Genomic DNA, 20,930 nt, shown 5'->3' with positions numbered 1-20,930 from the left:
TCATGTCCAGTGATTTTGACACACTGGACTCTAAATTCTCTGCCACCCTGTTAACTGAGCTTTGGGCTAAGCTTTACACATCCGTTCTCCTCTCATCCTCTGCCGCTGGGTGGCGGAGGAAAATCATGGGAAACAAAGCCAGGCAGAACTGCATTCAAATGAAGCCCCCACCACTTTGTAGGTGGGTGTCCTCGGGCCAGTCCCTGCACCTATCTGAATCGTTTCTCTTTTTTTCTGCTAAAAGGCAATGATTATAGAACATGACTACTCCTTGGCATTACCGTGAGGCCTAGAGGAAGTAGTGTATTGAAAGTGCTCACTTAGAAATTATCCAGGAGCATCTGCGAGGCTTGTGTGCCGTCAGGCACCGTCTGCATGTGGCCTCCCCCTGCCTGGGAGCACCCCCTCCTTAGCATCTAGGGGCTGCAGGGTTTTAGAAGCCTGTTCCCTCACTGTCTTGGCCAATTTTACCGCAATCACAGCAGCTGGTGGGGCACACAGGCTTTGACCTAGAGCACAACTCTGCCTCCTATTAGCTTGCTGGCCCTGGGCAGGTTCCGGTCTCATTTTGAGCCACAGGTCCCTCCCTTGTGAACTAGGAAAACAAAACCTCCTCTCCCCGGTGCTGGTGACATTTAAACAAGCCATTTTATGGAAGGTGACCAGCGCCACCTGTGGTGGAGAGAGAGGGGCTTCTCAGCGCAGGTGAGAATATGCCATTCTCCCCCTCCTGTTCCCCCCCACCCCTCCAGGTCATTGGGAGGGAGGAAGAGACAAGGCAAAGCCTCCTGGGTTTGGGCTTGGATGGCCTGTCCCCGGCTTCCCCGCAGGCCAAGGCCTGAGACAGAGATGAGATTCAAGGGTCCTCTCATTGTAGCAGTTTTGAAAGTTTTTCTTTTAAAAATCTCTTGTTTTTAATTAGTTAGAATCACTATCGTAATTGTAATTTTTTATAGAAGTCTAAGTGAACCCCACTTCAAGAATAAAAAGGGACAAAACTCTTTGAATTCCAGGATAGCTCTACTAATAAGCAGGTTATCAAAAGATCACATTCTAAAAAGGATTCACCACTAATAACAGTGGTATTATTTTTCCTCTAATGCATTTGAAATATGATTTGATTTTAAATATTCATTTTCCATGCAATTAATTCTGCTAAAACATGGGGCCTGGCAAATAATAGGTTCTCGAAAAATGTTGCAGGGTGACCTGAATGGATCGGTGATTGAAATGAGCGAACAATACGGGACTGTGCCCTCATTTTGGAATTTGAAATTAGGTATTCACAGGTTTTTCTTCTCTTTCCATCCCACCGAAGAAATAAGTTCAAAAAAAAAAAGGGGGGGAAAGTGTTTTGAATTTCACGTATCCTAGAGAAGTTTGATCATCTAAAGTAGATTGAGGGAAACATGAAACTTACTAATTCTCTTTAGCCCCAGAGAGAGGTGGGTGGTAGAGTACAGAGCTTGGCAGAATTATTTTACAGATGGAGCCCAGTATTTAAAAATCAGCATTTGCAGAAGCCTAATAATAAAGCAGATACAAATGGAGCTTCTTTCATTGAAGTAGGGGCAGGAGATTTAGGGTTGCCCCTCCCTCACCCCTCTCAGCAGCCCCCAAGCTACCTCCAAAGAACCCTGAGGCTCCAGGGAACACTAAACACTAAACCACTGATAGTGGATAGGACCAAATTGACAACCAGGAGACCTGGAGGCCTGGTTTCTTGTGCCCGCAAATTGGTGTTGACAGAGAATAGGAACTGAGTATCAGCCCCAGATGAGATACAGCTACTGAGCCATAAAGTAGATACTCAACAGAAAACCATACTATTCTTCTCCTTTGTGGAGAAATCCCCTATTTGCTGTACAAATACACATGCATAAACACACACACTCACACACATATATCTATATATACTTGTATATCTCTAAAGAATAAAAGCCTTTTTCCCTCCCTTCCCCTATGATCCTCTGTTTTGTTGGAGGGGAGGTGGGTGGAGGGATGGGTAACTGGGTGACGGACATTAAGGAGGGTACATGATGTAATGAGCACTGGGTGTTATATGCAATGGGTGAATGACTGAGCTCTACCTCTGAAACTAGTGATGCACTATATGTTAACTAATTGGATTTAAATGAAGTAATTTAGTAATTTAAAAAAAAAGAACAAAAGCCTTTTTATGGATAGAACACCTGACTCAGGACTCAGAGACCTAAGTTCAAGTTCCAGCCTTGCTACTAACATACCATATGGCACAGGGTAAATTACCAAAACGTTCTGAATCATCTCCCTCATTCTCATAAGATGGGAGTGAAATGTGGGAAATAGGGCACAAACCAGCGGAATGAAAGCATGACAGTTACAGGTGGCTGTCTTCCTTCTTGGTGGCCATCACTGGATCAGCTTCCCAGGCCCACTCCTTAAACACTAATGTTGTTCAGAGTTCTGTTTTCATCCCCTCCTCCCCTCTCTCTCCACTCTGCCCACTCCTACCCCAACCTTCCTCTCCCTTCCTTTGTAGTTATTCCCCGTAGGTGATGTACTGACAGCATGCCCCATTGTTCCCTGAGACTCATACCTATATATTTGTACTAATGATAAAGCTCCCAGTTGTTACACTATTTGTATTTGATAAAGCATTGCAGTATACATTTTCCATAATTTCTTTATAAGGAAAGTGGCAATATCCACATTTTATGTTTGGCTCAAGCTTGGAGTGGTCAGCCTTCTTGCCCAAGGGCACAAAGCTAATGGGTTGATCTGGGATTCAAACCCTGACTCCAAAGGCACTATTCTACTTGAAAATGGCACCTGGACATCCTTTAGAGTCAATATTCTGGATGGAAGCACATAAAACAATACCCTTTTCCCTACTTTTTGGTTAACTTTTATTTTGATTTAATTGTAAACTCAAAGACAATTTAAAGGAAGCGTACAAAGAACAATACACTCTTTACCCAGATTTAAACAACTAATTTTGAGGACTTAACGAACAAGAAGGAAGCTGAAAAGGATCAGTCAGAGAAGTAGGAGAAGAGCCAAGAGGCACCATGAAAGCCAAAGAATGTGAATTTCACAAAGAGAGAAGGTTCAGTAGAATCAGATCCTCAGAGAGGTCAAGTGCAGCAGAGAGCAGAAAGCAACCACTGGGGTTAAGTGGCTCAACTGAATGGCAAATGTTTGAAGTTGCCTCTGTAAGAAATTGTCAAGGAAACTGAACAAAGACAAGGGAGAGGGCTGACCTGAGCTGAAGCTTCAATTACTATGGAAACCATGAAGCTAGGTGGTAGACTTCATCAGTGACAGATATAAGACTGTTGAGGGCATAAGGGTATTGGTAAAGGTCTTGAAGTCCAGACTGGGTAGTAAAGGGGAAGAGCCAGGTAGAGGTCGATAGGCAGGGAGAAATGAGGGAGCCAGAGGGCTGGAGGGGCCTATATTTTGGACAGCAGGTCCACTGAAACCAAGTCACTCTGCTGGGTACAGAAGCAGCAGGGCAAAGAATGGGATGATGGAGTTTAAGATCTCATAGGTGGACTTATGAGAATCCACCAGAACAGCAGGCCCTGGCTATGCTCATAGACATGGTTGACCTTGGGCAAGGGTACCAGATCTCATGAGGAGGGCTGGCCTCTGAAAGGTGAAGGAGCCGTCTCTCTGTTGGAACCAGAAGGGAAGAAGTAGATGAGCACATAAGCAGATAAGAATGCAGATTTGGGATATGGGAGAGAGGGTGTGCCCACCAGATGTCCTCTGTTTCATCCACAGGGACTGAAGCAAGGTCATCAACTGAGAGTGAGGAGAGACCAGGGGAAGGGTGAGAGGTCTGGGGACATGGAGAGGGCATCTGTCTTTGAGCAGAGCATAGAGCTGAATGGCAGAGTCACTGGGCAATATCTAGGATTCTTTGAGGTGGGTAATCATGAATTTATAGTGGTGTCACTCTTCCTACTCATGTGACTTATCTCTAGCAAAGCTTGACTCTATGAGGGCAGGCCTGGAGAATGTAGGTTGAGGGGTTCATCCGTGATTGCTGTCATCCAAGCTGATAAAAGGAGCAAGAGACTTGGGTGGATTTGTAAGAAAATGATCATAATGGTAGACCATGGGATCTAAGTTGGATAAGGATGGAAGAGAGGACAGGGAACTTAGGACTAAAGAGACAACATTGGTGTCAATGGGTGAGATCTCAATGAAGATCAATGGAGAGTACCTCTGTGGGGTCAGCTAACATTTGTGGAAGGAGATACTGGGGGGCGGGAGAAAACTCTCCACTGCAGAGGACAGCAGGGAAAGCACTGGCCTGGGGAGAAGGAGCCAGACTTCAGTCAAGGCAGGAGTTGGAGTGGGAGGTTTTGAAAGATGTAGCTACAAGTTGAGGTTTGTTTGTATTAGAATTGGTGGTGGGGACATGGTTTGAGAGGCCTAGGAAAAGGGCAAGGAGGGAGGTCAGGAGCAGGAGAGGCAAGGGAAGGCAGCATGGAAGAAGGTGGGAATAAGATTTGGGGAGAAGGGAGAACACCAGAGGCACTTGCATCTGGAGTAGCTCGCTTTCTGGTGCCAAGCTATTTCCATGCCAGGATTGGCTGTGGGTCCCAATGGTGTCTCCCAAAGGTCCCCTGGGTTGCTGTCTGCAGAGCTTAGGCACAAAAGGTGCTGGAGAAGTCACTTCTAGAAGTTATCCAGAAGAATATTTGATGGGAAAAGGCAAATAGAGAAACAGCAACATGTGTTTATTCATTTATTCAGATGTTGTCTGAGCACCTCCCATTTTGCCAGCCTGTGTGGGTGGCATTGATGAGCTAACCATCCTGTGGTGGGATCCCAGGGGCTGTCTGTTCAGGGGGATGTCTGTCCACAGACCCCCTCCCCCTGACCCTACCCAGACAGCGGAGGGAAAAAGCTGGTGCTCCAGTCTGAACCTATTTTAAGGTGCTCCCATGTTAGCTGTCTGCACATTGTAATATATTATTTAAGCCCTTAAAGTGGTAAATGCCTTTTTGACCTGTTCTCTCTAATGACCTTCGGCATATATTAACAGAATGCAAATACCATCTAATTTTCAGAAACAAGTGCAGGATAAATTGAGTCTGAAGGTGAGGGCTTTTAAGGCAGCAAAACCTGACTTTGCAGAAGAGATATAAATGGTGCTGGTGGAGATTTGTAGGAATTACCTATAGGGCTAGGGTTCTGAATCCACAAGTCCCCCTTGCAAAGGTAGGGCGGGATCATGGTTTTGGTTTTGATGGTCTTTTTCTAGTTTGTGTACTAATGTTCTCAGCCATGGGAAAAATTCCTAAGTGAAGAAATCAAGGAAGGTAGGAAAAAGATTTTTGGCCTTTAGAAATGAATGAACATGGCTTTGGGAGTCCCATAGTCCCCTTTGTGGAATATTGATGACGTCCCAGGACCTGAATGAGTCTTCCCATCCAGTATCTCATCCAATTTCATCCTCACCATGCTTCAGTGAGGTGGTATCACTAGCCCCATTTTACAGATGAAGTAGAATCAGAGAGCCTTTCCAACTTAACCAGCAAATGGATTTCAAATCTAGAAGGCTAAGCTGGTAAACCCCACAGACTATGCTCTCCTCACCATGGTCCAGTTGTATCAAGTACAATCTGTGAATCTAAGAGTTTCCCAGCACAGAATTACAGGCACAGTGAGCTGTACGTGAAGGGGATGGAGGAAAGTGTTCCTCTAGGGCTTTTTTCAAACTTGACTCAACTGCCATTGGAGCTCCTGAGGGAGAAGATCCTTCTGGTATAAGACCGGGGCCAGCCACCAGAAGGAACATCCTCGATGAGGGTGCTGTCCCAGTAGAGAAGGAGCAATTCGGAGCCAGCAGCCTCTTACAAATAACCCTCTGACAACACTTGCTCTGCTTGATTGTGGCTGTTTGCACACCTGCTTCCCCCGCTTACTGGTGGCCCTTTCGAGAGGAGGGGTGTGTCCTAGATATTTTTCTCTCCCCACATTCTGCCTGGCCCATGACAGGCACTCAATATATGTGGGAATGAGTGAGTGCAGGAACAAGTGCAGGAAATGAGCAGATTAATTATGTCCGGGGGCTGTGGAAGCTGCTTCCCAGGCCCTCCAAGAAGGCTTTCCCAGGAAAGGTTTATCGTGGCTGTTATCCACCTATGGAGAGGAGCCCTAGGATATTTTGCCCCATCGGAGGAAACCCGGTTTGACACGACTTTCATTTTATATACTTAAGCTTGTTGAGTTTGCTCACTATTTCTTTACTGTTAGGCACTTTGCCTACAATTAGGATAAATTGCCATGTGGGCAGCAACAGAACAGACTCATAGAACTCTTTATTAAAATAGCTGAGCGCTAACACTGAAGAATGATGTGGCCAGAACTAAAGAGCACGTTTTTAAAGAAGGCAAACACCTAGGTACAATGTAGTACCTTAACTGTTATCAATCACTACTTAATCTAATTAGTTTAGAAGCTATTTTAAAGAGCTTAATTAGATTAAGCTGTGATTGATAACACTTTATATCTACTTGAGTAGAGCACTTCTTCTAATTCACCTTGAATCTTTATGCTTCCAGTCAAAAGCCTATTTCAGACATGTGCTGAGCATGGGGAAGGAATTGGGAAGTATTTGATTGGCCCTGAAATCACTCCGGGTACCTGACACTGGGCTGAGCTGGGGGCCTTGGCAGAGTCCTTGGGTGCAGACATTCTCGGACCGCATGGGGTGGCTTTGACAAGGACATCCTGAGATTCTACTTCAAGAGGCTGAGAGCAAATGGGGAAACACAGGTCAGCAGAGCAAGGGGCGAGCAGCTCAGCACTTCCATAGGTGCCTGGGGCCTACCTGGCTTTAGGTCAGCATGAGTAGTACTAGCCTACACCATCCTGGGGGAGATGAGCTGCTCAATCACAGTGGAGTCAGGATAGGGAGTCTTGCTTAGCCTGACCACAGAAGTTCATCATTGCCTACAGAGCAGCAGGTGAGGACTTGCAGGCCTGCCCCTCCACCAGTGTTCCCAGAACTGTGACTTTCCTTTGAGCCTGCGGAGAACTGGGGAAGGCAATAGGAAGCAGGTTATATCTGGGGTGGGACTATACAGACTCCAGGCTCTTCTGGCTGGAAGTAGGAGGGGGGATGGGAACTGGATCTAGTCTAAACTAAGATGCTTGCCTTTCATCTCCTCTCTGCAGCCCGCATGTGTGATGCCCACCTTCGAGGCCCCTCGGGCATCATTACCTCCCCCAATTTCCCTATTCAGTATGACAACAATGCACACTGTGTGTGGATCATCACAGCACTCAACCCTGCCAAGGTAAGGCTCCTGGGGTGGATGGGGAGAATCCTGTGGGCAGGTCTGGCTTGGGAACAGTTAGTCTCCAAGGGGTTTCAAACCCAGAACTTGGTTGTGGTAGATTCTCTGCAGGAAATTCTTAAAAATTGTTTTTTTATTAAATATCAAGTAGTTAAAAAGCATATTTGTAAAACAGTAAAATATAAAGAACATCAATACAACAAACAATTGCTTAGTCATCTCCCAACTTAAGAAAAAAAAAAAAAATACAGTTACCTTAGTGATGCGTGTCCCTCACCAACCCCATTCCATTCCCTATCCCTCAGGTACCTTGACTATGTACTTATTGTTCCTCTGCTTTTCTTTATAGTCTGCATACAAATGTATATCCTTAAAAATATATTATTTAGTAAGCCAGCATTTGAGCCTCATAGAAACATACTCATGTCATATATATTCTTAATCAACTTCACTCAAAATTATATCCCTAAGATTTGTCTGTTGGTGTGTGTAGTTTGCCCTGCTATATACATCTCTTCACATGTTTATTTCACATTTAGTTTTTTTCTATGCAATGCCCTTTGTTCTCTCATTTACAAGTATCTTGCCAAGATCCACAAAACAACCCGTTAGAATCTTTAATTATACCAAAACAACAGATCAATTGGAGAAGAACTGATATCTTTATTATACTGAGTCTTCCCATCCATGAGTATGGTATATCTATTTCCTTAGGGCTGTCAGTAAACTGTGTAATTTTTTTCCATTATAGATCTTGTTTGTTTCTTAATATATGTACTTCTAGATATCTTATATTTATTGTTACTATTATAAATCATATCTTTTAAAATTTCATTTTCTCCCAAGTTCTTGCTAGTATTTAGAGATGCAGTTAATTTTTATTCTTTGGTTTTTTAATATGGCAATTCTTGTAGTGATTTATCTATGAATTACTTGGGGTTTCTAGAAAGGACAAAGGATGATGGTTTTATTTCTTCCTTTCCAATCCTTATACCTTCTCTTTATTCTTTTTCTTGCCCTAACGTTCTGGCTAGACCCTCCAGTATAATGTCAATTATTGTGATGATGGTGGGCACACTTGTCATTGTTTGATGTTAAATAGAATGTTTTTATCATTAAGTATGATGTTTGCTGAAGTTTTTTTTTAATTTATGGCTCCCTTCTGACTCTAGTTTTCTAAGCGCTTTTATTGTGAATAAATGTAGCGTTTTATCAAGCACCTTTCTATATCTATTGATATAATCATGATTTGCTCCTTAATTTTCTTAGTGTGGTGAATTACATCGGTAGATTTTTCTAATGTTAAACCAACCTTTCATTCCTGGGATAAACCCAACTTGGTAATTTAGTATTAGATGCTTAAATAAACATCTAAGTGTTATAAATGTCTATATTTGATTTGCTAATATTTTGTTTAGTAATTTGCTCCCATTTTGTTAGTGAGATTGGCCTTTTTTTTTTTCATCTTACGTATTACCCTTGCCAGATTTTTTTCAAGAAGACATTGTTAGCCTCAAAAAATGATTTGGCCAGTGTATCTTCTCTTTCTATCCTATGGAGTTAATAGTAGAGGTTGGAATAACTTTTACCTCAGAAAATTGGTGGAACTTTTCAGCAGAACTATCTGGATTTGGTGTTCCTTTGTTGGAAGATTTCAAACTATAGATTTAATACTTTTAATGACTAAAAGACTATTAGATTATCTTATTTTTTTCTTGAGTCCATTTTAGTAAGTTTTCAAATTTATTGGCCATAAAGTTATGTATACTATCTCTCACTATATATATTTTATTCCCTCTTTTATTTCTAATTTTGTATCTCTTTTTTATCAACATTGCCAGAGGTTTCACATTTTTAATTCTTTGCAAAGAACCGATTTTAGTTTTGTTAATATTTCTTTTGATATGTTTATTTTCTATTTCACCAGTTTCTTTCCTTCTATTATATTTGGGTATGTTCTGGGTTTATACTCCTTTTTTAGCATCCTAACTTTGATGCTTAATTCATTATTTTTCAATATTATTTAAGCATCTAAGGCTACAAATTTCCCTCTGAGGACTATTTTGGCTACATTCCCACAGGTTTTGTAGGTAGTATTTCTGTTATCCTTCAGTTCTGAATATTTTCCAATTCCATTATTCTTTTATCTTTCAACCATGAGTTTTTTAGAAATATTCCTTAATTTCCAAATAGAGGATTTGTCTAGCTGTCTTTTTGTTACTGATCTAAAGCTTGTGGTCAGAGAACATTGTATTTGAATCATTTGAAATTTGTTGAGACTTTTAGGATCAGGAATGTCATTTTTCACATATATTCTTTGTGTGTTTGAAAAAATAAGCTGTATTTTGCAGTTTTTGTGTTCTAATATCTTCATTACATCACCCTTGCTAATTGTGCTTATATCTTTTATATCTTCATTGTTTTGCCGTCTTTATCAGTCAACTGCAAGAGAAGGCAAATTAAAATTTCCCACTATGGGGGCGCCTGGGTGGCTCAGTCGTTAAGCATCTGCCTTCGGCTCAGGTCATGATCCCGGGGTCCTGGGATCGAGCCCCGCATCGGGCTCCCTGCTCGGCCGGAAGCCTGCTTCTCCCTCTCCCACTCCCCCTGCTTGTGTTGTCTCTCTCTCTCTCTGTCAAATAAAATCTTTAAAAAAAAAAAATTCCCACTATGATGGTGGTTTGCCTAATATTCCTTGAAGTTCTGTCAGTTTTTGCTTTATATATTTTGAGACTGCTGTTAGAGCTTGCAAGTTGAGAACTTTATATCTTGCTGATGAATTGAGCTTTTTCAAAAATAGTTATTTAATGACTCTCTTTACCTATAGTAATGCTTTTGACCTTAAAGCTTTTACCCCCACCTATTCCATCAGTTTTTTGTTTGTTTTTTGGTTTTTGGTTTTTTTAGTTTTGGTTTAATAAATCATTCCTGTTCTCTTGCTTTCAACCTTTCTACTTCCTTATGCTTTATATATGTCTTGTGTATAGCTGGATTTTTAAAAATCCCCTCTGGCAATTCATCCTTCAACTGAAAAAGTTAGACCATTTAAATTATACTATCATTTGTATTTTTTAGGGTTAACCCTAGATGTCTAGTGTTAATATGCATACTTAGCAAAGTCTAATGTAAATAGTAATTTTATGTTCCCCCTGAAAAGTCAGAGGTCTTAGAACACTGACTTTAATTACTCCTTCCCAATTCATACTCTATGGTGCGTGTATTTTCATGTTGCCTTTCTTTTGCTCACAAGTCATTATTGCTTTTGTTTAATAACACTAATGTCCATTTAGATTTACTCACACATCTACTGTTTTGTTCACTATTTCTTCTTGTATATCAGTCCTTCTCTTTGGAATTACTTTCTTTCTGTCCAAAGTACATGCTTTGGAATTTATTGCCCTGTTAATGACAAACTTTCTTAGTTCTTGTTTGTCTTAAAATGTCTGTTCTCCCCTTGTTCTTGAAAGAACACTGCTATTCACTAAGTATTTGATTCTTGTTTGATAATTACATTCTCTCTGCCCATGGAAATATTATCCCAATGTCTTCTAGCTCCCATTGTTGCTGTAAGTTTATTGTCATTCCTTTGTATGATATTCTTCTGGCTGCTTTTATGGTCTTTTCCTTGTCTTTATTGTTCTGCAGTTTCATGATCAAGTGTCTAGTTGTGGATATCTTGGCATTTATCCTGATTGACTTCATTAAGCTCTGGAATCTGTAGATTTTTATCTTTCATCAGTTTGGGGAAATTTTTAGCCATTGTCTTTTTAACTGTTTTCTCTCCTTTATTCTCTCTCTTTTCTGCTCCTGAAAGCCTGACAAGACATGTTAATATTTCTCACTGCATCTTCTATGTTTCTTAACTTCTATAATTTTCTGTCATTCTCTTCACCAATTCTCTGTTGAGCTACATCTAACCTCTGTTGAATTCATTCACTGAAGATTTTTTTTTCTTAAATTTATTTGACAGAGAGAGAGAGAGACAGCCAGAGAGGGAACACAAGCAGGGGGAGTGGGAGAGGGAGAAGCAGGCTTCCCGCCAAGCAGGGAGCCTGATGCAGGGCTCGATCCCAGGACCCTGGGATCATGACCTGAGCCGAAGGCAGATGCTTAACGACTGAGCCACCCAGGCGCCCCTGAAGATTTATTTTAATTTCAAATAGCACCATTCATATTTTAGGAGATCATATTTGGTTTTCAAAAAGTGTTCTTGATCGTATTTTATACTATTTTGCCCCCTACTCATATGTTCCTTAATTCTTTAAGTATGTTAAACATATTTATTTTATACTCTGTATCTGTTAATCCCAATATCAGAAGTCTTTGCAAGTTTGATTCTGTTGTCTGTTGTTTCTCACTTCTTGCCTCCCAGAACCATGTTTCCTTCCTTGTCCTGTCTGTAATTCTGTGTGGGTAGAATCATAAACTTTGTCTGTGAGACTTCTTTGAGACCTAGGTAGAAGGTGGTTTCTCCCAGAGAGAGTTTACATTCGCTTCTGCCCAGTGCCTGGGAGCATTACTAGCCAGAAACCTCTCATACTAAATTCTCAGTATGAAGGTGTCAACCCACCCAAGTAATGTGCAAACCCATGTGAAGGCAGACTTATTGTGAAGGAGTCTCGGGGGAAGTTTTCTGTTTGCGTCCACTTAGTGTCAAGGTCTCAGATAAGTAATCAGCCTCCAGATCCAGCCAGAGGGCAGTAGTGGCAGATGAGAAGGAAGGCAGTCTTACTTCTCTCTCACCCTCACACTATGGGTGCAGCTTTAATTAGCCCAACTTTATTCAGGGGTGTCATATTAGAGTCCTCACCTTTGTGGGTCCTGACCTTTGTCTCCTGTTCCCTCTTCTCCACAAGGCCCTGAAAATCAGAGCTCTACTTCACCAGTTTTTAAATATGCACCCAAGGCCAATGCCAGCTTCATGCTCTGAGTCATAGTTTGGGTCCCTACAGTCACTGGGTTTGGACTCTGAGTATTCTTACTTTATTAGTCTGCCCAGGCTGCCATAACAAAACAAAACAGACTGGGTGGCCTTAACAGGGGACATTTATTTTCTCACAGTTCTGGAAGCTAGAAATTCACAATCAAGGTGCCAGCAAATTCAGTTTCTGGTGAGGCCTCTTCCTAGCTTGTAGATGGCCTCCTCCTCATATGGCCTTTACTCTCTATGCATGCAGAGAGAGAAACTCTCTGGTGTCTTCTGCTTCTCTTATAAGGACACCAATCCCGTTGGATTAGGGCTCTACCCTTATGACCTCATTTAACCTTAATTACCTCCGTAAAGGCCCTGTCTCCAAATTCCATTACACTGGGGGTTAAGGCTTTAACATATGAATTTTAGAGAGATAAAATTCAGTTCATAGTATTTACTAATTTGTAAAAAAAAAAAAAAAGCTTTTTTTTTCTCCTTTTTAAATTTTACTCAACATTTTAAAATTGTTTGGTCAGGGTGCTTAGGACCACAGTGCTGGGGACAATGGAAACAGATTTCCTCTGCAAGGCATATTACAAAGAAAGACTCACATTTCATCAAACCATTTGGTGATGAACCTAGTCAATGGGGAAAGATGCTTCAGCCACATGGGGGTGGAGTCTGGATCGGAAGAAGGACTTCCTATCACAAAGTTATTAAGTTGTTGATGAGAAGGCTCTTTCTTGGGTATTGTTAAAGATGCTTATCTCAATTTTCTTTTGAACCTGAAGGTGAGGTGCAGGGGAAAGTGTAAATAAGGCCTGAGAAGTTTCTGAGAAACAATTTGATTCACCCTCCCCCCGGCCCCCCAGAAGAGCTAGTCTTACCTGGTGTGTGGAGTTCAGTGGCTCCATATCAGTCACTCCCTCACGTGTCCTGCAGGAGGTCATGCCAGGCTGGGTTCCTGAAGCCAGCCCCTCTGAAGGGTACTCCCTCAGAGTCAAGCTGTGAAAAAGGATGTTCCTATCATCTCCATAGGTTCTTTATGAGCTTCAGGTAGTGCTGAGGAGCCCAGAGAGGCTGAAAGGAGTCCCTTACTGATACCACACTGGAGGAGAGGCAGGGAGCATTGTGTGCAGAAAGAAGGGTGTAAATGTGGCAACCAGAAATCTAAGACTGAAGAATCAGAGCTGCCTTCCTGCAAACATCAGGGAAGATGCATAATGTGTTCCTAACCCTGTTCACTGGCCCACAGGAGAGATACAGGTGTGTCGAGGACTGCCAGTCCAGTCACCCTTGGAATATCCCCCTCAGAGAAAAGCCCAGTCTCTCCAAGTTCACAATATGTCTTATGAGATGAGCACTCACTCATTCATTGACTATAGATATGATCTCTGCCCTTGAGGAACATGTACACAGGAGAGATGACAGGCATGCAAATAAAAAACTAGAGAATGGGTAAATGCTGATGGAGGGGTGTCCAGTTTGCTACCTTGGAAAATGTTGGAAGGAGCCACTGACTGGAAGGTCAGGGAAGTTTTCACATTTGAGCAGGCTCTGCAAGGATGAGTAGGCTTGGAAATCCATAACTCAGAGTGGATGCCTGTGCAAAGGCACTGAGGTTTGGAACAACCTCTCAGAACTGAAAGGAATTCAGCATGTCTGGATCAAGATGAGGCTGGAAAGGTCACAGGATCCAGATCATACTGAACCTACGTGCTTGGCAGAGAGGTTTGGGTTTTGTCCTGAAACAGATTTTTAAGGGCAGAAATGCTAGACTGTTGGTAGTAACAACAACAGTTATGTCTTACTCTAAGTACGTCATATGCCAAGCACTGAGCTAAGGCTTCTGTATAAATGATTTTATTTCATTCTCTTCATAGCACAATTAATTAGGTGGTAAGAGACCCACATGATGGGTGAGGAAACTGAATCGTGGATAGGTTAATTGGCATAGGAAACTTAGCCACAGTGCATAGCCAGTAAGTGGAAGCACCAGGATTTAAACCCAGTCTTTGTGGTTCCACTGCCCATGCTCTCAGCAGCTGGGCTGTGCTGCTGGATGGAACAAGGTCCCAGAGTAAATGGGAGGGCGTGGGACTGACAGGCCTAGGGATCAGCCTCGGAAAGGATGAGGGTCATCCTTTCTTCTGAACCAGAGCAATAGCAGGAAGGTCTGAGTTTTTAAAAGATGACTCTGGCAGCAGTGGAGAGGATTAGAGAGGGATCCTGGAGGGAGCAAGACCAGTTAGGAGGCAGAAACAGTTACCCAAGTAAGAAAAATGGGGGCATCCACCAAGGCTTTGGAAATACTGAGCGGGAGACAGATATAAGAGAAATGTAGGGAATGGAATTGCACTTGGTGGCTGACTGGATGTGAGGATGGAGAGAAAAGGAGGGTCTTACTCAACATTGTATCCCAGGTGACCAGCACAGTGCCTGGCACATAGTGGGCATACGGCAAATATTGATTCGGTGAACAAACAAATGATGATGCGATACTTTCCGACTTGGACCGATGGGAGGCTTCAAAAGGAAATGGAAGGGGAGGGACATGTTTTACAGGGTCAAGAGGAAAACGGTGCATTTGAAGTCCCTGTGTTTCATGCAGTGACATTTGGATGTTACCCAGTTGGAAATCGGGTAAATCTGGGTTCAGTAGAGAGATTGAATGTTACCTCCTCAGCACATGGGTGAGAATAGAAGCCTAAGGAATAGAACACTTCCTGGAGAGAAGCAAAGAGAATCGGAAGATTCCGAATGGATCTGGAAACAAACACCATCCTTATAGATAAAAGAAATCCAATGCAAGACACAGAGGAAGAGCAGCATAAGTTAGGAGGAGAAAAAGAATTTCCATGCAGGATACGCTGACAATGGTGGGAAGGAACGGGTCTTGCTGGGAAAAACCGAAAAGAGACCATTGGCTTTGGCCTTGGAAGAGGACCTTTCAGTGAAGCTCTGGGGGCAGAAACAGCTGTGGGGTGGGGAGAGAATGAGCGGGAAGGGAGTCTCTAGGAGCAGGGAGCCCAGAGAGCCCCTCTGACAAGTCTCAAGGTGACGTGAAGGAAGGAGAAAGGGCATGAGAGGGAGGTAAGGTGGACAGAAAGCTTGGGGCTACTTAGAGTGTTTGTTTAGGATATTGGAAACTGGAATATGTTTGCAGGCTAAGGGCAGAGCAGGCGAAGAGGAAGAGAGTGAAGATGTAGGAGGATCTGAAATAAGTGAGAGGCACATGGACTGAGAATGCAGGGGCTCTCTTGCGTGGAGCATGTGAAGAAGGATGGTATTAGGAGAGGCTGGGGTTTTGCCTATAACTGTGCAGAGCAGGACACATGTCTGCCCCTCCTTATGATCATGAGATGATTATTCATCCAGGCACCTGGATATCTGTGGACCTGAGGACTTTTGCTGGAATGCCATCCCCCTTGTAGGACCTCTGTGGGCTGAGCTTGAGAGGGAGCTGTGAATGTTCCAGTAACTAGGGCCCCCCAAGGGCAATAAGAAGGTCCGAAGAGAAACGAAATGCTCTGGTGTGGAAATGGCCAAGAATATATCAAGACACCAGCATTGGCTGAGTACCTATGGACCGTGCAGCAATGCACTGTGGGGACAAGAACTTACGGTCTTATTGGAGCGGCAGGTGAGGGGTATGTCTCTACTCAGTAAACTAAGAATAAAATAATTAAAAATACCCAGGCCATCCTCCTGGAAGCTTGGCAGATTCGGGGAGAAGAAAGAAGGCTCAGAGCAAGTGATGTTGGCCTACTCCAGATGGTTCCACATTCTCCCTTTGGTTGAGATGTCCTCGAGAAATGTGAGCCCCACCTGGCCATTTGGGCTATCTTAGTCCTTATAGTCATTCTACTCACAATACTATTTCCCAAATTTGGTTAATCATCAGAAAAATACCTGGAGAGAACTTAAGACACAAATTCCAGAGCTCTTTCCTCCAAGATAGGATCCCATGGATCTGGGATGGGTGCCTGGACTATACCTTTGAAGGGCACCCTGGTGGCTCTGACCAGCCAAGCTTGTGTGCTAAACAACAACCCCCTTGCCTCGCAGCAAAGCACACAGCACCCACCACCACCCCCCACCCCGGGGGCAGCCCTGGCTTCAGCCACACTAAACTCCTGGTTCATAGATGCACACGGCCCTTTCAGACCTCTGTCTGACATCCTGTCCCCGTGTGCCTTCCCTTCCCCTCCAGGCAAGTTCCTGTCCCCCTTTAACACACAGTCCAAATACCCCCTCTTCTGAGAAGCCCTCCTAACTCCACCAGATCTTGGTTCTTCCTCTATTCCTACAGCATTCCATCAGCACCTTTTGTCTGTGTGCATATCATGTCGCACTGGGTTTAGAATCTCCTTCCCCCATAGCCCAAGAGCACCCTGAAAGCAGGGACAGTGCTTGGCATAGGAGGAGCTCAGCAGGTGTTTGGATACATTAATGACTGACGGAGGAGACCTGGCCCCATGTCAGGTAGCTCCTCAGGTACAGCCCTGCCCCCGTGGGGCCCTGGGGCCTCCTTCTGTGAGGACCTCTCAGCCGGGCCTCCCGGAAGACGTGCTGATGGAATTTCTGCGGTCAGAACTAAAGCCCAGACCCACGTCCTACCTGCACACATCTGCCTTTCTTTTGCAGCTCCTCAGTATGAACTTGAGACCTATGATCTGATTTGTATGTGAACCTTGCTGGGTTTGAGCAGGAGAGTCAATCCACCTTTACAAGAGAAGTAAAAGCAAGGCAGATGGGGGGGCGGGGGGCGGGGAAGAGTCGGGGGAGGGGGCATGGACTGGAGAGAGAAAGGAAATCTCATTTCATGAACTTCAAAGCCAAAGATAACAGGGTTTTGATTATTCCCTCCTCAGGGATTACCAGTGTCACTCTTCCCTTTGTGCACCTGAAGAATTGGGAAATTACTCTCCGGGCAAATGATCGCTTCCTAGTGCAAATGTCAGGGGCACAGTTGCTGGCCCATTTGCTCACTCACTTACTCATTCAGCAAACATTGATTCGTGCCCTGTCTGTGCTGGGCCCCATGTGAGATGCTGGCCACCAGAGGGCTTTCCCCCAGGTGCCCCTAAGCCCGTTCCTCATGACCCCTTAATGGCCTCCTCCAAGTCTTAAACCTGATTCTGTTCCTCTTAAAGTTGTCCTCACCTCACATCACCTCTTGGCGTTCCTCTTTCCCCACACCTGGCTGTGGCCTTGATGTCCCCACACCCCCTCCTCTGTTCTTGAAGGCAAGCCCTGGCCCTCCGCTAGCCAGGACTTTCCGTGGCCCTCATACTTGCCCCATCCCCTTCTGACTCCAGCACCCATCACACTGTATGGTGTTTTCCACAGACTCATGCATCGCCTCTTCCAGACTGTGGGGTCTCTCAGGGCAGTGGCCATGTTTAGCTTGCTTGCCATTTCCTTCCCAAAGCCCAGCATGTGGCAAGTGCATTTTAACTGTTGAATGACTAAGTGAATAAATGAACTCATCAATCAGTGAATGAAAGAGCCAATGAATGGATGAACGGGTTTGCTACTCTCTGAGCCTCCAAAATTCAACCTGAAGTAGTGACCAAAGTTCCAAAACGTCTGAAAGTTTTCAGTCTCTGCCCCTGGGCTTTCGTTCCCAGCCTCCTCCAAAGCCTTCTCAAGGGTGCTCAGGGCATTCTGCTTGAACTCCTGGGGTTAAGGTCAGCCTTCCCACTGGCCTCCCCTCCTCCCCACCCCAAGAGCCACCCGTCCAACCCTGCCCTGGGCCCCCAGCAAGATCTGGCCAGGAATCACTGTGCAGGCTATGTCCAGGAAAAGGAACTTCCCTTCCTTTCTTGGAGCTAATGGTCAAACTGACAGAATTCATAAACCAAGGCTGGGTGGGCCAAGGTCAGCCCTCAGGAGCTCAGAGAAGTGCTCTGAGGAGGAATAGGGGAAGTGGGACTACTGCAGAGCAATGTGGAAGGGAGCTCTAATTAGCTAGGAAAGCCATTTCAGCCTAGGTTGTCCTTGCCAAGATGCTAAGCTTTATCCTGATGGTCAAGAGTTGGCAAACTTCTATGGTGGCGAAAGTCTTTCTTCAGAACCTGTAGCTATTAGGTTGCGATTGGCTATGAACTATAGAAAATGCCTCCACAGAAGCTGAAACAAAGCACAGTTTATTTCACCATATACCAAAGGTCTAGAGGTGAAGAGTCCAGGGCTGGTTTAGCAGTTCCTTCAGGGTCTGCAGCACCTTCTGGTTTTCCCTCTGCTATTCTCTGTGTGTGGCTCTTGTCCTCATGATCACAAGAAGGCTGCTCCAGCTCAGTCCTCACATCTGCATTCCAGGAAAGCAAGGAGAAAGGTGGGAAGATGCCCTGAGGGCTCCTCAGCTTGTGTCTCATTGCCCAGAACCCTGTTACTTAGCTCTTAGCTCTGAGGTTAGCTAAGTACATTGCCACACTCCAAACTCAGAGTTCTGTTAAGCATGGGTAAACTGAGGGAGAGACATTGAGTAAACCACTGTCCATGTCTGTCACAGAATCCCAAAACATGAACTAGATCAAAAGGAACTTAGGTTGGAGCAGGGTTCTGCTCACTCTGGCTTCTGCTCTACCTTGGCTAATGGCTGCTCAGGTACGTTTATGGAACCCTGGGGTGCCTGGGAACCCAATTTGAAAAACCTTGCTCTACGCCAGAAGTCAGCAAACTTTTTCTATAAAGAGCCAGATAATAAATATTTTAGGCTTTGAGGACCATGTGAAGTTTTTGTTGCATTCTTCTTTGTAGTGCTTTATTTGTTTTTTAAACCTTTAAAAATGTAAGAACATGTCTTAACTCAATGGGCCATACAAAAACAGTCCATAGGCCAGATGTGGCCCAAGGGCCATGGTTCTCCGACCCCTGCTCTAAGGGATCCTGGGACACAGAGTTTGGATACAGAGTGAAGGATGGCAGCAGAGGCAAGGAGCCCAGAAAGGAGGCTCTTACAGAAATTTAATCATTGGATAAAACTGTCTCAGGTTAGGTCTCTTGGACTCCAGCTTCCAAAAAAAATGCCTGTGAGCGGTCAGATCCTCTGCAGCCTCCCCAAGGCATTGGGCACAGGCTGACAGACCTGGGATCCCTGTCCTTTGGGTGGTCCTGGGCAGTGTTCAGGAAGCAAGGACTGTCCTCCTAGACCCAGGGTGGGAACCCTCTCCATGGTCTCACTCCCATCCCCCGCTGTTCTGGGAAGGCAGCTGTATGCTGAAGTTATAGTCTCCAGACCTCTGCCCTTTCCTGCCTTCTGCAGCAAACACAGACTCAGGCTCCCCTGAAGCCCTCCTGCCACTCCTGGGCCCTGGACCAGCCTCTTGGCCGGTCTCCCTGCCTCCAGCCCTCCCTTCATGCTGAGTTGTAACTTCCCCTCATCTTCACCATCAAGTCCAGACCACGCACTCTGGCCTGCCAGGTAAAAGCCAACTGCAGACTCAGCCAGGCTGCTCTTACCCCCCACCCCTCCCCTACCCCGGCTGCCTGCCCTGCTCTTCACTCCCAGTTCAACGCTCTCAGCATCTGTGGACAGAGCCCACACCTCCTCCATCACATGAGGCCCAGCGCACCCACCTCCTCCGTGTACCCCCACTCTCATTTCCCCCTCTTTGTGATCCCCAGCATTCACCATCTGCCCCGTGCTCTCGGCATTGGGATTCTGCTCTAAGTTGCCAGGCAAGTGAGATAACTTCCGGGAAGCACCTAGCTTGGTGCTGGGCACACAGCAGGTGCTCAGTAATTACGTCCTAGATGATGGGTTCGGTTATCCCTTTATCTGATGGGTGTAAATTAGGTGTGTGAGCCATATACAAATATGCCTCTTTGATCATGCCTATTTCATGTGCTGCCACTCTCCTGCCTCAGAAAGACGACACTCTGCGAGTTTGATTGATCTGCATGTTAGTTAATGAGTCATTATAGGATCCTGTCTTTGAACAAAGGCCAAAGAAGAGGAGAAAAAAAAAAATGAAAGCATCAGTACATTGTGCACTGGGGGCTGTCCCAACACTGCAATGTTAGTCTGTTGTACGGTCTACTTGGTGTAATTAGCTCCTGCGTTAGGGTCAGATGCTCTAAAATGCAGTTCACATCAATGGCTGCTCTAACCAGTGATGTGAATCGTTTTATGGCTCTGGGTTCTGGCCTTCAAAGCAGTATTTTCCCATTATAGACATAATAATCCTACACTCCCTCTTTTGGAGGTGGCTTGGTGAGCCAGTGTCCTCTGCCCCGAGGCTGGCTGGAAGGGGGTGATGGGCGAGAGTGTGCGTCCAGGGCCATCACTCCCTGCAGAGGCCGGGCCCCTCCCCCTGCAGAAGGCACTGCGGCCTTGCCGGATTTTATATGCAGCAAGTGTTTGCCAAGCTGCTTGGATTCAGCAAAAGAGCTGAGGGAAGATTTGGGAGGGTCAGTCACGGTGGCTACCCAGTGGACCTGAGACCCCGCTGGGGCAGCTGTGAGGCAGTGAGTGGCAGAGCCTGGCCTCTGGCTGCCTGGTGAGGTCCAGTTCTACCACTCAGCTGTGTGATCTTAGGCAAGTTGCCTAACATCTCTGTGCCTCCATTTTACGAATGGCTTTTCCATTCGTAAAATGGAGGTATTCATAGTAGCGGTTGTTGTGAGTTTCCCTGAACTGATGTGTCCTAACTGCTCCAAACAGTGTCGAGCACATGGTAAGAGGTCCGTGCTTGCAGTGAAGAAATCTT

At 44.8% G+C, this 20,930-nt stretch overlaps 1 protein-coding gene across 1 annotated transcript in view; it reads left to right on the top strand.

Moving 5' to 3' along the window:
* The window catches only part of CSMD2 (CUB and Sushi multiple domains 2), a 621,951-nt gene that overhangs the window by 304,311 nt on the left and 296,710 nt on the right, over positions 1-20,930 (top strand). The window contains exon 10 of the mRNA XM_044913827.1: positions 7,180-7,301. Coding sequence (XP_044769762.1) covers positions 7,180-7,301 — 122 coding nt within the window. The remainder of the gene's footprint in view (positions 1-7,179; positions 7,302-20,930) is intronic.

Source organism: Neomonachus schauinslandi, chromosome 4 (genome assembly GCF_002201575.2).
Source record: "Neomonachus schauinslandi chromosome 4, ASM220157v2, whole genome shotgun sequence".
Classification (NCBI taxonomy): Eukaryota; Metazoa; Chordata; class Mammalia; order Carnivora; family Phocidae; genus Neomonachus; species Neomonachus schauinslandi.
This window is presented reverse-complemented; position numbering and strand designations above follow the sequence as displayed.